Below are 17,090 nucleotides of genomic sequence, written 5' to 3'. Positions count from 1 at the left end.
AAAACAAAGTCGCTTCCCGCTGTCTCGGCTGTCTGTCTGTCTGTCTGTATGCTTAGATCTTTAAAACTACGCAACGGATTTTGATGCGGTTTTTTTAAATAGATAGAGTGATTCAAAAGGAAGGTTTATGTATAATTTGTTAACCCGTGCGAAGCCGGGCCGGGTCGTTAGTTAATAGATAAATATCTGGGAGACCGAGCGTTCCTCGGAAAACATATAAAAACTAAAAAATGCGCGTTTCCCAGAGATAAGATCTAGCCAGATCGATTTTTCACTCCCGAAAACCCCCTTATAGCAAACTTCATCGAAATCGTTAGAGCCGTTTCCGAGATCCCCGAAATATATATATATATAAATAAATAAATATACAAGAATTGCTCATTTAAAGGTATTAGATAGACAGATAGATATATATACAAGAATTGCTCATTTAAAGGTATAAGATATATTTTAAAGTACCTATTTACTAAGTTACTAAATAAAAATTGCTTCCGCCCCAAGTCCATCGTTATTAATAGTTTTCTTGATTGAAATAAGAAAAACCCAAAAGTAAAACAACTAGAGTAGAAAGTCAATTAATTACCTTTTTCACTAATTCTAATAAATCCTTCAGAAAGCCGCGCAGCTCTTCATTCTCGATGGAGCCATTATTGTCCTAAAATAGAAACGGTAGGCTAGGTAAGAATAATGTAGATATGGCTGAAAGCCTACTAAGTTTTACCAGCAAAATCCGACCAGCAAAATTCAGAACCAAAATAAAGTGACAAGTTACAATTTAAAAGGGGTTCACTCATGGTACGATTAATCGCTTCGATGAATCTCACGAAAATCGTGACGATCGCCAGCGAATGCTATTTAGTCAATACATAACGCAATTGGTCGTTACGATCGATGCGCGATCGAGGGATGCAACGCTATATACGGAGCAATTGATCGTTACGATCGATTGGAGATCGCAGCGCGTGCGGCACCTGCGTCAAGATTCGAATGAGACAACAATCAAATTGTTGATAGCAAAGAACCATACAATGTCGATTCATCGTTACTGTGTACGTGTGTTGGGTTTTTGTTCTAATTTCCAATATCGTCTTCGATTAAGTACTTAAATTGTCAACGATATTAACATACACTCTATTAATCCGTCGTTTGGATCGGTCTGTAACGACGGATTGTAAAGATGAATCGTACCATGGTAAAATGTTGACTTGTCGCTTGATACCTAATACGGGTGATGAGGACTTTTTAGAGGAATTGAATCTTTCATGTGTTTATGTTTATTACATAGTTCTTGAGTTAAATTTAAGAAGGTTTAAATGGGTTCATGTAAATAACATACGGACGCCACGTCCTAAGTTCCTCTTTTTTCAACTTGGCTGACACGACGTATCGCGTGTCGAGATCTAGGTTAATAGAGAGTTGTTTCGTGAGGTTATACTGACCGTTTTCGAATAGATTCATTATTACCAAGAAAGTGAATGAACTTACCCGGTCGTACAGCGAGAAGACACGTTCAATATCGTCCTTAGTCAGCTTCGTTGCTCCCTGGGCAGGCATTAACAAATCGAGTAGCATTAATAAAAATATATGATTTGGGGGTAATGATTGGTTATGTTGCGAAATAAATCAGAAATGATGCATTTTTTTACATGATTACATGTTTGTCACTCTGTAGATGACACTAAAAATGCTCAACTTCATCTTGCTCAATAACGCCATCTAGTTTATTAGTAAGTAACTAAAGGTACCGGCGACGATAATAGTTTTTAAGTGAGGTTAAAATCAGACTATGAAGAGAATACTCTAGAGCATGCCAATAAGTAGAAAAATGCACGAAATTCAAAATTTGTTCGAAAGATCGATCCTTCGCGCCTACATTTTTCAAATATGTCGCCCTTTTCTACTGACTTGGCTCGCCAGATTATATTTGCCTGCTTGTAAGTTTTGGAGCACTTATTGTCGACTGAAGCTTTCTTTTTTATGGAAAATTAAATAAATATATAAAATACCTAAAGCAGTATTTAATTCAACAGTAAAAAATAAATATGTAAAGTGTACCTGTGCGCTAATAATTCACGTGAAAAAGTAAATACTCGTACTAAAGTGTTATTTTTTAAATGGGTATTACAATCACTCAACTTCAATAGCTAATCTCTTTAAAATTAATTGTTATATTTTGTCATTAACAAAAATAACTGTTAAGTTGAATGAATGTAACAAGTATACATTGTATCTTAAAGAGATATTAGTGAGAAATACCTGCGACAGTATTTCACAGTGACTCACCTCTATCCCCTCCATGCCTTCCTAGAGTGCGAAGTGCAACACAAGCGCAGTGTTAGGACACAGACAGGCAAATTAAAGATAGATTCAAGCAGGTAAAAGTTATACTAAGTACTAATACCTAGTATTGTCGTGTACTTCAAACAGTAGGGCGAATACCTAGTATTCTAAGTTCGTTATAACGTAGAAATATTTCATATCTCTATTTGATAACTTTATTGTAATGTAAACATATTTCTTATTCACATAATTTATAGGTAATAGAGTGAAATATTCGTGAGAATGTGTGAATAATGTGGTTTTAATGTTGTGTGACAAAATAGAAATGTTAAATGCGCAGGTTTAATGATTATTATTATGTATACGTATACAAATGTATGAAAAATTCTACTAGGTTATTCTATATATGTAACTGTGATAGGTTTGGGTAATTAACTAATTAGTAATTACTTTTTTGAAATGACTGATATTAAATGTCGGTTTAAACAAAATTATAATAATGGAAATGACTACAGATTGAAAGAACTTAGGTTTAAGTATGCGTTGCGTAAAATAAATATCTATGACAAATTCAGACAATATTCGCTTTGAAATTATTTTCTAATTGTTGAGTATTATTATTAAAATGTAAATGTAAGTATTTACCTTCAAATAAATGAATATTGCCTGAATCAATTTGTCAACGTCTAAAAAGTGACATCTACAATTAAACACAAAAACTTTCCATGCAGAATGCGTAAGTGAAAATATGGCATTTCATTTCACACTAAGTAACTACAAATTTCGTTATCTGTGGTCATATCGTGTCAGATAAAACTATGCTTTAGCTAGAAGAAATAGAGTTTCTTTTCATTTGCACTTATGTAATATACAAGGCACGTTCTCACACTTGAATGCAAAGATGAGGGTAGATTAAGTATGGAAATCCGTTGGAATTGGAATTTTCATATGCAGAGCTATTTCAAAGATATTTCCATATATAAAAAGGTTATCTTGGGATGAGAGGGTTAGGTTGGGTATAACCTCGAGGGAAGTGGGTTATACAGAACATATGACCTTCGGAATTCGCAGGGATCGTTCGACACATATAAAAGTTTTGGTCTACAACTTTAGTAATAAACAAAGTTGGTTGATATCGGTGTATGTTTTCAAAGTCAAGTAGATCATATAACCATAGTTATACCTTAATTTTACTGAAACCAAAGATGAGGGCGTCCGCTAGATGGCGCGAGTGCACGGAGCGGGCGCACGCACGCGGTTGCCATTGCAGGTAAAATCCGTCGCATGCGTAAGCGCCAGTTAGCGTTGCTTATATAGTTTGTCAAAGGACTGTCTCATTGCAAACATAGACAGAGAGAGTCATACTAGCTTTGTCTTACACTAGTACTAGCACTCAAAAGAAAAGGATGAGTATGTTTTTTTTGTTCTTATTTACTAATTTGTTTTGACTAACTATAGGTACTATACTTCGTTTACCCGCTCACCCGCTCTGTGCAACCGCGCCAGAGCTAGCGGACGCCCTTAAACGTTGATTTAAAAGGTAAAAAATTAGTCTATGATAAATCGCAGATAGTTTCGGTAAATCATAGTACTTATTATTCATTTTAAAATTTAAATAGGTACGGCAATTTACAGCTTGCGTAAATTGCTTGCAAAACTCAAATGGATTTTGAAAGTTCTAGATCAAAGGTGTTTTTTAAGGACCAAGTCAATTAAATCTTTGAATGAAAGAGAACTAATTAAAAATAAACTGAAATTTTAAATTTTTTAACCATTTCCAATTTCTAAACTTCATCAACCCCCTTTTTCAAATAGCTTGTGTACGGTGACAGATGTCATCTCAATAGAGTTTTGAAAGAATTAGCGTTCTATGGTTTTAAGGTAATAAATTGTTTGAACATGAAAGTTGTCATCGTACCCAAACTATTTGCAAAGATATTATAATAGATATTTCTCAGTAAATTAATCAAGTCACTCGAAAAACACAGACATTTGTAAAACAAAATGGCCGCCTCGACGGTGGACTCACCTTGAACACCTGTCTGCAGAGGAAGTTCTCCTTGACGGGCAAGAGTCTGTGGAGGAAGGGTCATCAGTACGGCCATAGAGAAAAAAATACATAGAGTGCTCACTCCATACATCAGTTTTAGTACCAAAAAGACTATTAGCATCTAGCATCGAGTAGCGGAACTATCAGTACTGCTACTTGACAATAGATGTCGCCACCGACCGGAAAGTCTTATGCTGTTCAGATAAGACTTTCCGGACGGTGCTACATCTATTGTCAAGTAGCAGTACTGATAGTTCCGCTACTCGATGCTAGATGTAGACACTGAAATTACGGTACGGCTACCATCAGTTTGTCACTGACATAAACGCCATCGAGAACGTAATTTACTTTCTATACATCTCGCTCGTACTCGCATATTAGTGCGAACGAGATATAAAGAAAATTACGTTCTCGATGGCGTTTATGTCAGTTTTGACACTGTCAGTCACTCATGGTATGGGCTCAGCTATTGTTTCATAATCATCTTCATAAGTCACGGCTGAATCGGATCATAAGTTATCATAAGTATGTTTTTACGGTTCCGTACCTCAAAAGGATGAAAACGGAACCCTTATAGGATCACTCGTTCGTCTGTCTGTCTGTACGTTTGTCACAGCCTATTTTCTCGGAAACTACTGGACCAATTAAGTTGAAATTTGGTAGGTACACAGATGTAAATTAGTAAAACTACTGGGTCTAAAATTTTGAAAAAAATACACAAAATTCTTTCCCTATAGATGACAGGAAAACCTATTAGAAATGTGCAGTCAAGCGCGAGTCGGACTAATTACTTAGTTTTTGATCCGACCCCTACGGGTTTTTTAAAGGCATTTTACTCACTATTCATAAAAAAAAAACAGAATAGTTAAAAATTGTGTAATGTACGGAACCCTTGGAACGCGAGTCCGTCTCGCACTTGGCCGGTTTTTGACATAATATTCTCTTCAAATTAAGTTTTGTGCTTATCGGCAATATACAATTAATGTTATGAACCGATTCAGATTTAACAATTTGTTATAATTTTGATCTTATTTTGTTTCGACCCTGACGATCGCTCACGCTGGTAGGCGCATGCGAAATGAAGTGAAAGTCGTGCTTGCGCGTTGATGCGCGCCAATCACCAAGACGTCCAGACGATCGACATGGTCGTATTTTACAACCGTAATAAATTGTAAAATTTGAATCGCTATTTCCATCTGAAGTGATATTATCCTCTAAAGTATCATTCTATGGAACTTGCTAACTATGTAAACAAACCGCCATATTAAAAATGTCTCTGAATGTCAATTTACTAGGGATTTTTGTTTACATTGTTAGGGTTGCGAACGCATACCTTTATTATATTTGTATTGTATAAAATCTCAATACCCAATAATATATTCCTAATGCAGTAGCTAAACGCGGCCGTCGGGATTGGCTAGTGTTCGGAAGCTTTTTCTTAAGCACCAATAGGGGCGCTCCACATACTTTGTATCGCGGCCAATTAGACGCACCTAAATTTAAGCCACCTTTTGTACTGATCAAATATTGCAAATCACTCTTTTATCAGCCTCCATACAATAACCACCACTTCTACATTTAACCGTTTTGGCAAGAACCCTTGTAAACCAGTACCTTTGGAAGATTATATCAGTTTACTTTAAATCGAAGCCTTTTTATTTAAGTCGTCGAGCTCCTGACCTGCACGGCGGCTACAGTTAGCAAGTTCCATAGAATGACACTTTAGCCACCCGACGAGACGTCAAAGCTTGCCAATAAAAATGCAATTTCGACTTGTTTTGACAAGGATTCAAATTAGAATGGAACATGAGACCTTTTTTAGGTCTCTGGGCGGCTAGAGGTTATAATTGTGATAAAACTATTGAAAATTACTCACTTCGCCATTTCAGAGAGCTGTAGCCTGCCGTCTTTGTTTGAGTCGAACACCTGGAGCTGAAACAAGACATATTATACTGGGTCAACCAAATCTTGTCAGTAAATAGGAACAAAAAAAACTACACTCATCCTTTTCTTTTGGGTGCTAGTACTAGTGTAAGACAAAGATAGTATGACTCTCTAGGTCTATGTTTGAAATCAAACAGACCTTTGACACACTATAATTATCATACCAACTTAATACCTACAGGTATCAATGATGAAACAAAATAAAATTATCCGCCATTTTCTACAGGTCTCTACAGTTCGCGTTTTAAAGTATCTGTCACAGTCTAATTGTTCTACATTTAGGGACTTTAATAGTAACACTTGTGTACGTTGTGACGTACTTTAGGGTCTGTCTGTAATGCCCGGAAAAAACGCGGAATAAAAAGGGTTTTAACATTTTACCTCAATTACTCTGAAAGATTACTTCTGTTTAAAATTTTGCTCGTACCGTCGCTCGGTTATAAGTATCAGTATCACTGGCAATATGATACTAAAACTAGGTCTTCGCCTGCGACCAAACAATTCATATAAATACTTAATTTTATATTAATTCAATTGTATAATAAAACTCTGCTTAAACAATTATGTTTATGCAAATAATGCAGTTAATATGAGCTTCCGAATTTTTAATAAGCGTATAATTTAACTTAATGAGTTAAGAATGTTAAATTTCAGTTAAAAGCGTTGCTTTCTCCGAGTGTAATAGAATATTTTAATAATTCCTTTTTACATTTCTCTAATGTAATTCTGCAAGCGTTTTCTAAAAAGGGAAATGAAAGTTGCAGTTTGCGTCGCTGTTTTCATAATTTCGTATGTTTCGACATAGGTATTTTAATTTTGTAGTCTTAGCGCTTTAAATATAAAAGATATCATGGAAAAATCTAGCATGAATTGACCTAGTCATATAGTACCTACATTAAATATAAACATATAAAATTATATAAAATCTATAAAAGTGTTAAGGAGTCTTTATTCCGTGCCAGAGTCTTTTTGTGTCCGCCTTGAGTCGAGAGCATAGACTAGGAATCCTCTAGACTGAGTTTAGAGCAGTTATTTCATGAAACCGATGCTGCCAAAAATACGGGGGTGCGGGGGGACGAGGTGAGCGAATCCCGTGCCGTGATTGGTCCGTTCAAAGACACGGACCAATCGCGGCACGGGATTGACTCGAAGATGGAGTAAAACTACCGTATGAGTGGCAGAGGGGGTAGCGTTACTATGCTCAGTCTAGAGGATGTCTTGTCTGTGCTCGAGAGTTTTAAAGTGCTAAGCCTCGTAAAAACGAGTCGAGATCTTTAAATTTAGACTCAAGATATTCAAGTTTCTACCAACACTACATATGTATACGTAGTTGGTCAAGCAGATCTTGTCAGTAGAAAAAGGCGGCAAAAATGAAAAATGTAGGCGCGAAGGGATATCTTCTCATAGAAAATTTAAATTTCGCGCCTTTTTTTACTGACAAGATTTGCTTGACCAGCTATATATATCCAACAAATCCGAGGAAAAATATCGTTACCATGGTATCCGTGTACTCAATGAGCTTATCTTCGGACACGTCGTTGATCTTCTTCGCTTCTTTCAAGAGATCTCGGAGGAAATTCTGGAATAAATATTGAAATTAGACACCCGTTGACCAACTACAAGTAAAACCTTTACTATACAACAGTAAATTCTTAGCCAAGGGATGTAAGGCTCTCATTTCAGTCGAGGTAGTTTGCCACTCTAAAGCATTGAATAGCTGCTGAAATGCTTCTGCGGCTGAAATGGTGCCTTTCACCCGAGTTAAACACTCTACTTTTCATTTCGAATATACGAGGAAAGTAAGTTTGGGTGTCTTGAAGAGCCACTATTGGAGGGACCCATTTCTCGAACGGTGTTAGACATATTACTTGTCGTATAGTATGAGTTTCTATGACAACATACATAGTAATTATATTAGCATAATAACGTTCGAGAAATGGGCCCCAGGTCCAAGGAGCCACATGCGGATCGCGAGCCGCGATTTGCCGAGCTCTGTTAATCCACAAACACAAAGAAAAGATAGACAAATTGTAAATATTTAATCAGTCCATCGGAGTCACGAGTACAATTTCCGCTCGAGCAGGTAAAGCATTCCTTTATTTCAAAATTGTAATTTCATCCTATATCAGGTACCTACCTACTTTCTTACATTAATCAATTTAGTTGACGCCGTTGACGGCGCTATTTGGACCTGAGGGCCTACCGCGAATCACGTTCGACGTGTTGCCTCTCTGTCGCACTTGTGAATTCGTACGTAAGTGTGACAGGGAGGCAACACGTCGAACGTGGTTCGCGGTAGGCCTTCTGAATTGCGCTGTCACCGCCGAGGAGTTTAATAATGAACACTCCGAAACTTCCGTTTAATCAGCTAAAGAGGGGTTACGAGTTTGCACAGACGTTTCATTGTGATTCTAACCCGTTCACTGTCATAGTCCTAGTATTCTGACTAGCTTAGCTAGTTACTTAGCCACAGAACACAAAAAATTAGCCATCATCGACAAACGCTAAACGAAAAGAAAATGTATCGGGATGACAAATGCTAGGAAAAGTCACATGACTATTTCCATATACGAGTATTATTCAAGTTTCTATTGGCGTATTCTATCAACGATTGTCATCTTGGCTAGCTGCAATTAAGATGCAACGCGGCCGAGATAATGACGTCCGTTTCAGAGATAATGCCATGAGTACATAATAATATGAATATCTACTGGTTTCAGAGATACGAGTAATGCCATGAGTACATAATAATATGAATATTTACTGGTTAAATACGACGACCTGATTAAAACAAAGCTTCATGACATGGTTTAAAATGAACTTTAGTAGCCTTACCACGACTGCCTTAGCAGTAATCGTTAACGTCCGCACTAATATGCGATTACGAGCGAAATGCATAGAAAGTAAGTTACGCACACGCTAGCGAATATGTTAGTGTCAAACTGGTGGTATAGTCGTAAACTTCCAAAAATTTGCCCCTTATTTGGATAAAATTGGATACTCAATTACTCAGACTATATGTATTAGTGAGATGTCTTGCGAGATTTACGAGATCAATTCGTAAAGAAAGAATCGTCCTGAAAGAATCGTTACCTTCAGTTCGTCAGCTTCTATGTACCCGCTGCCGTCCGTGTCGTACTCTCGCCATATCTACAACGAAACACATAAGTTGACATATATTTATTCGAGGCGGGCGCTCATAACCCGAAATTATTTATGTAATCCTCATTTGCTCAATCTATTGCTCAGGACCGAGACGAGTGGAGATCGAGGGGTCTTTGCCCAGCAGTGGGATACTGTATAGGCTTATAATACCTAATAATAATAATAATCCTCATGAGGATTACATAAATATGGTACAGTTACGTCTGAAAATATCGATACGAAAAAAGTGCCAAAAATATGTATACACTGTGGGTATATTAAGAATCGGTAAGTATATGTGGGTATTCCCAGATTTGTCTCGAACTTGTGTTTGACTTACATGGCGCAGTCGGTAGGATTTCTAAAAACCTTTGTTGAAACGAATTAGTAGTATCGGAATACTAATTGCGATTCGGACTTAAAAAGTGGTTTTCACCACACCAACTGGTAAAGGCCCTCTTGATTGTTCAAAAGCTGATAGCAAAGTTGCATTTTATTCACACGTGAGACAAAGTAATCAAATGCAAAAGTTGTATTCTTATGTGTGCTGGTAGAATTAACTTTTAAATGATGATTTTGAATGATAAATATTTAATAACATTCTTTTGGATATGATTTGGTTTGATTTTGTTTGATATCCTACAGTTAATATTTTCTTCCGGCTGGTGTGGTGAAAAATTTTGTGTTGCACTCGGAGGCAAATTTTTTTTAACCTTCGTGCTTTGAAACCCTTGCAACGCTCAAGATTCCATATTTCGAACCACTCAATAAGCTCGTGGTTCAATTTCGGAATCTTTCGCTTGCTCGGGTATCAATATTAGCACGAGCGGTTAAACAACAACTTTGCCCCCTTGTAAAACAAATAACTATTGTTTGTGTGTCGTGAGTTTATGCCGGCCGTAGATAGTGTGTGGTGTGTGGTCGTTAAAAATGAAATATAGGTATATTGCCCATATATTAAAGTGTATACAAGTCTTTGTTTCTTTGTCATCTGTGTCTATATTTTCAGAGGTGACCTACTGTTAGGTATATTTATAAACATCTATAGGACTACTGTATGTACTTACTTTCATAAATTCGACGCTGGATTCTAGCGGGTTGTCGAATCGGAACAGCAGGAGGAAGTTCTCTTCCATAGGTAATAGCTGCGCCAGCTGTAACAGTCATCTCATTTTATAGGCTTACATACATATAGGATGGTGAGCTGGTGAGGTGGATAGACAACCCGTCCCTCTTTTATTAACATAGAAAAGACGCGTAGTCTATCTCTGCTAGGCCTACAGTGCCGCAGACGCTGCCATCAGTATCGATATTTTTTCCCATATTTTAGCCCCCGACGCAAAAAGAGTGTTATAAGTATGACCGCTATATGTGTGTGTGTGTCTATCTGTGGTACCGTAGTTCTTAAGCAAGAGAACCGTTTTGGATGCGGTTTTTAGGGTTCCGTACCCAAAGGGTAAAAACGGGACCCTATTACTAAGACTCCGCTGTCCGTCCGTCCGTCCGTCCGTCCGTCCGTCCGTCTGTCACCAGGCTGTATCTCACGAATCGTGATAGCTAGACAGTTGAAATTTTCACAGATGATGTATTTCTGTTGCCGCTATAACAACAAATACTAAAAACAGAATAAAATAAAGATTTAAGTGGGGCTCCCATACAACAAACGTGATTTTTGACCGAAGTTAAGCAACGTCGGGCGGGGTCAGTACTTGGATGGGTGACCGTTTTTTTGCTTGTTTTGCTCTATTTTTTGTTGATGGTGCGGAACCCTCCGTGCGCGAGTCCGACTCGCACTTGGCCGGTTTTTATTTAATTGGAAGTAGATTTCAGTGGTTCTGAGACATTTAATCATAATTGGTTCATCCGTTGGATTGCGTTGGGGATTTATTAAAATGTATCCTTTATTAAAAAAATATAATGAATACCTCTCGTATATCGATTTTTCCATCTTGGTTGTCATCGTAGGCCTCCATGAAACATGCTTTCAGCTCCACCAACATGGAATCCGACACCGCCTGCAGCAACAAAAAAAAGACTTGATTTATTTTCAATCAATGAACTCTTCTACTGATCGAAATGGCGTGTCAAACTATAGCATCCGACTACTAAAATCGGAGCGTATAGTGGAACTAAACAATGTTTTAAAAGCAAAGGTAGCAATTTAAAAGTATTCTAATCCCTCCTTTCATTTCAGTTAGCATAAAAGTATAAAACCCACTTTTAAATTATTATCTGCGACTTGAACGCGTCCATTGTTGTCCGCCATTTTGAATGGGAAGCAATTTTAAGCTCGGAACGCAGCCGTCGCCGCGCTCCGTTTCGAAATTTAAATTTTCGCTTATGATATTCTAATCATGTTCTGGAATATTCTGATTGCTGTGATGCTGTGATGTTTGTAAACGTGATTAATCAAAGAATATCAGATCTTGTTGGCCGACGATTGATGTTATTATACAAATTACTCGTGCAAATTACAGTGCTTGAAAGTTGGAAAAAAAATGATCACCTTCTTATAAGCAAAAATGACAAAATTTTCTTGTAATGAAATATTTTGTAAGCGTTTCTCGGCGCATTGGTATTTTTACTCTAATGCCGTGTAAACATAATTGTATTAAATAAATAAATAAATAATAAATAAATAGGGATAAATAATAAGACTCGGGCTACTGAAATGGCGACAAAAAACGGATACTTTACCTACGAAAAATGTAGCGTAAAATATTTTGCTTTTAAAAAACTTTTGGTTCTCTCAGGTCAAAATAGTTCCACAGTTTTCAAATATTCCCACACGTTTTTTTTAGATTGTTTCGGCAATCCGTATTAAAAAATGTAATATCGCTAGCTGTGTAACCAAATTAAAGGTTTTGTCGTATTCAGCGAGTGGGCTCTGAAAATCAGAACCAATATATATAGTAAACGTGCGAACGCGTGGTTCGAGAGATGGCGTGAAAAATATCACGTTAGAACATTCGAGAGTACTTACTAACGAAAAACAGTACAAACTGCTCAAATTGTATGGGAAATTAAATATACTCGTAATAGAGTACTACTTATAATATAAATATGACAACGTACTATACGAGTATGTCTCAATATAAACAAAACATACGTAGGTATAATCTATCGGTAACAAAATTATAAGTAAATTGGAATAGAAATAGACTTAAAAAAAACAATCAGCACTGAAAGTACCAGCAATCTTCTGTGTTCATAATTACGAACAAATCATTTTTTACTCTCATTTATTCTCAATTTTGCCTGTCAAACATAAAATATATGTTTGAGAGGCAAAACATAAAATTCCGATTAAAGTCATGCGAAAACACCTACAACATTAATATCTATCGATATTAAGAGCCAACAGGAGTGGTAATTTCTCCATACAAACGTACTCAACTGTTTCCTCCGTGGGTTTTGAAGCTAGAGCAATGATTTTTTCAACACAGATTAATATTGTCAATATCTGTGTCGGACCGTTTTCCTTTTTTTATGTTTTTGTTTTTTAAGGTGCTAGAGCCCTTCAAAAATGGCCAAAATGGCCTAATTGACTATGCCGCAATGAGAGGCGTGGTATTCAAAACTGATATCAATTAGCCAAAAAACCAAAACGGTCCGACACAGATAATTTCATAATCATTTAGATTTCCAAATTTGGTTACGATTGGTTAAGTTTTGGAGGAGGAAATAGTCGAGTACGAAACCTCGATTTTTGAGATTTTTTACGCAGGATTTTTCGCCTCGTCCTTATCGCACTTGTTTAAGAAGCCGCTTCCGTTAGCGAGACGGGTACATTTACCTAAAATATTTAAATCTCAGCTCCTGTTTCGTCTTAATGAAACTCGACCAGATATATAAAGTGTCGTCGGCTCTCTGACTAGGAATGTTTGGCGACGCGCCATAGAGGCAGAATACGGACAAATTGTCACAGATATTGTGCAGCTGTGATATCGCATAAAACATATTGCCACTAGTAGGAATAGTTAAAATAAATATTTACCCCCTTATTCATAAAACTTTACGAGCCTGAATTAGTTAAATTAGGTTTTATCCCTTTCTGATAAATACATAAGTCAAAATGACAGATAAGGACAAACGATTATTAGCTAATGGAGGTTTGTAGCGCGTTTATGAATAAGGGGGTAGCCTTTAAGCAACAGGAAGGGTAATTGTTCATCATTATACTCGTATGGTGACCCCAGTTATCATTTTTGATATTTTTGCGATAGATTTTATTTTATTTTATTTTATTTTCTTTATTGGGGAAAAAAACAGACATAGGCAGATAATACAAAAATAGGACATAGGTTTATACATTAATAGGTGCAACCTACATCCTGGGACAATTCCCACTGAGATTTATAAACTAAGAATATTTAAGTGGCATTGTCTTCGGATTGAGGTATAAATTGTGTGGTATAATAGATACTAAACTAATATTGGTACATTGATGATAATAATAGTAATTACAGTACTGTCAAGATTCAATCACATAACATTGGAGAAGCGAAATGAGGAACTATAGATAATTACACTTATGGTAAATATAGGACTAAGCTTATATTGGGCCAAAACTTCCTAGTTAAGATGAAGCAAAGTTTGAGGAAAGTTAGAGGAAGTACATAATGCATCATAACAGTAAGTTTACTTTACGTTTGAAATTTGCACGATTATTGTTGAAAATGTCAACCGAGACCAGGTTATTATTATACATTTGACATATTCTGCGAAGCGGAGCGCGGACTCCAGCGTTACTCGACGCGGCAGGCAACGCGAACAAGGACGTAGTTCGTGTTCTATAGGTTGGAGCACGGAAACCAATACTTTCTAGCAGTTCTGAACAGTTATAATGACCCCTACATATGTTGAACAACGCAATAGCGTCTTGGGCATTGCGTCTGCTAGTCAGTGTTTTAAGTTTGTAGCGCTCGAGGAGCTTGTCGTATGACAATGGAGCATGAGCCATTCTATAATGAAGAGCCCTCAGGAATCGTTTTTGAACAGCTTCAATCGCGTTTTTGTAGACTGTGTAATGAGGGTTCCAAACTTGGGATGCACATTCAAGGTAGGGGCGGGCTAAGGAATTATATAACAACAAGTAAGATGAGCATTTTTAGATAGTTAAAGTTAATTAGGCTGCAAACGAAAGCCTAGTATTTAAATCTGACAACAGCTAAGCCTAATATAGTGGAGTCGAGACGAGACAATTTTTCGCCAATCTGATGAAATTGTCCGATCGAATCAGGCCGTGAGGGCGCAAACGCCAATTTGATTCCCCGATCAAATCAGCAGGTGCGGACACAAAAATGCCAATTTTCGAAGTTAGTATCTATGGAATGCAAATTGGTGATTAAATTGTGTACGTGTGGACGCTAGATGAGATTGGCGCCAATTATTTTCCTGGTCAAATCGGTCGATTTGCACAGCTCGTCTGGATACGGCTTATACAGTCCATCATTAGCAGTTAACTGAAAGTGAATTCATACATTTGCCGATTTTTGAATTTCGACCGCTCGATTTCGTGTATTTCGTTCAATAATCCTATTAGGCATATATGCCCAATGGCCATAGTGGCCAATACTATTAGATTCCTAATTTATATTGCTCATATTTCAACAATTAGCTTTTCACCGTTTTCCACCGATTTTCGAGGGACGAAATCGAGCGATCGAAATTCAAAAATCGCCCCCCAGAAACCCCCTATTTATTGGCGCGTCCGAATCATTTTTGAGCTCTAGTCAGACCTCTATAGTTATTCTAGTTCGTTGTCTAATTATGAGTAGGAATAATAAATACATCTTCGAAGATCCAATATGTGTTTGCCAACTTTGATGAAATACCCCACTGACCGAAGGTCAGACACCTACACGCATAGACTAGGAATCCTCTAGACGGAGTTTAGAGCAATTATTTCATGAAACCGATGCTGCCAAAAATACGGGGGTGCGGGGGGACGAGGTGAGTGAATCCCATGCCATGATTGGTCCGTTCAAAGACACGGACCAATCACGGCACGGGATTCTGACACTTTGACTCGAAGATGGAGTAAAACTACCGTATATAGTGGCAGAGGGGGTAGCGTTACTACGCTCAGTCTAGAGGATGTCTTGTCTGTGCCTACACCTTATCAGTAGCCATTAATCTCCTAATCTGGGTTTAAGGAATAGAGCCCTGGTTTGGAGGATAATTCCTCACTTCAGAGGTATTATTGCTACTATATTAGCTCTTATATTAATTGACCGAGCGTTAGACAATTTTATGCTTGTCGTTGATATTCATACGCGAACCTGATTCCGATTAAACTACTTGTAACGGTTTTGATCTTATTTTGATACGACCTTGAAGACGGGAGTACGCTCATTTTGGCGGCAGTTCATTCCGCAGTTTAGCGGTGCGAGGCAAGAAGTTACACAAATTGCACATCGTCGTATGAATGTCAGTCACTCGGACTAAATAGCTTTTTCGTAGTTAGGTAAAAATTATGTAAATAATTTATCTATATATCAGTTTTCCTTGTGTCTATCACGCAAACAACAGATATCTCCATAAGTATAGGTAATTTCCAAAGAAAATAGATAATCTACATTAAAATAGAATATAATTAGTCACAGTATAGATCAATAGATAACGGAATAATTAGTAGTGTAAGAGCACAAAGTAGATCATTTACTGTTGCCTCATTCTGCCATAGATACTGAAGGAAACAGAGGGTTCATTTAGTATTTAATACGCTGCATTGACTTTGTAAATACAATAATTTTGCCAATATATTGTGGCCTTTTAACAATAGGATTCGACCAACCGTACCCGCGTCACATTGCCACATCGATGCCAAAATATTTAATATTATAATTTATTCATTCAATTTATTTAAATCATAACTTTTATAAATTTTCAAATGCTGTATACCTCCTCTAAAATGTATTTTAGGGGTCTCTATTGTTTCCCAAATAGTTTTAAGTCATAATGTATTGTTTGCCCGCATTTTCGTTAGTCATAATTGACTTGGTTCAGAAACGCGTCACTTTTCAGGATTGCCATAAAACAAACCCAACCTAACCTAACCTATCTATAGGAATACCTTACGAAAATCAACGAAAATCCTGAAAAATTATCGGTTTCAGTTTTATGACTAATGATAATATGACAAACAATACATTATGACTTAAATCTTTATAGGAAACAAAGGGACCCCGTATTTTAGAGAAAAAGAGACTTCTACGTAGGTGAACTCGCGAGCAGAAGCTTGTTTATAATATTCACGACTTGTATTTGTTAGCGAATTCATAATTAATAGCCTCAACAGAAGTGTCAGTTGAATATGCCGACACTTGGTCCCAGCGGCCCGGAATTCCGGAACCCCGGAATCCCGAAATCATCCATCAGGCAGCCGCTGCGTGTGTCAGCCGCGGAGATGTATAGCAGTGATTATTTACCAGGCCGTTTAGTGTTTTTCTGCGTATTTGAGCACGCGAAATGGACGTTTAAGATAAAAGGGCTTATTACGTCTTTATTTTGTTGAAAATTTTATGCTGAGAGGGAAATAAAATAAAAGTAATAGTATAGGTGTAGTGATAAAACTGCCTCAACTTTTAAATTTGTGATTTTTACTGTTATCTTTTATTGAGGTGTGCAAAAGAGACTGTTATTTGCTTTTCTCTCTCAGAAGAAAGTG

General features: G+C 37.1%; 1 protein-coding gene across 1 annotated transcript in view; it reads right to left on the bottom strand.

Annotated features, from left to right (window-relative positions):
* LOC134657834 (calbindin-32) overlaps window positions 1-17,090 on the bottom strand; it is a 108,295-nt gene that overhangs the window by 1,438 nt on the left and 89,767 nt on the right. Inside the window, exons 4-11 of the mRNA XM_063513410.1 lie at window positions 11,344-11,433; window positions 10,486-10,572; window positions 9,368-9,424; window positions 7,770-7,853; window positions 6,207-6,262; window positions 4,310-4,355; window positions 1,486-1,542; window positions 584-655 (exon numbers count right to left, since the gene is read on the bottom strand). Coding sequence (XP_063369480.1) covers window positions 584-655; window positions 1,486-1,542; window positions 4,310-4,355; window positions 6,207-6,262; window positions 7,770-7,853; window positions 9,368-9,424; window positions 10,486-10,572; window positions 11,344-11,433 — 549 coding nt within the window. The remainder of the gene's footprint in view (window positions 1-583; window positions 656-1,485; window positions 1,543-4,309; window positions 4,356-6,206; window positions 6,263-7,769; window positions 7,854-9,367; window positions 9,425-10,485; window positions 10,573-11,343; window positions 11,434-17,090) is intronic.

Source organism: Cydia amplana, chromosome 21 (genome assembly GCF_948474715.1).
Source record: "Cydia amplana chromosome 21, ilCydAmpl1.1, whole genome shotgun sequence".
Classification (NCBI taxonomy): Eukaryota; Metazoa; Arthropoda; class Insecta; order Lepidoptera; family Tortricidae; genus Cydia; species Cydia amplana.
The sequence above is the reverse complement of the archived record's forward strand: the minus strand, read 5'-3'. Positions and strand labels throughout refer to the sequence as shown.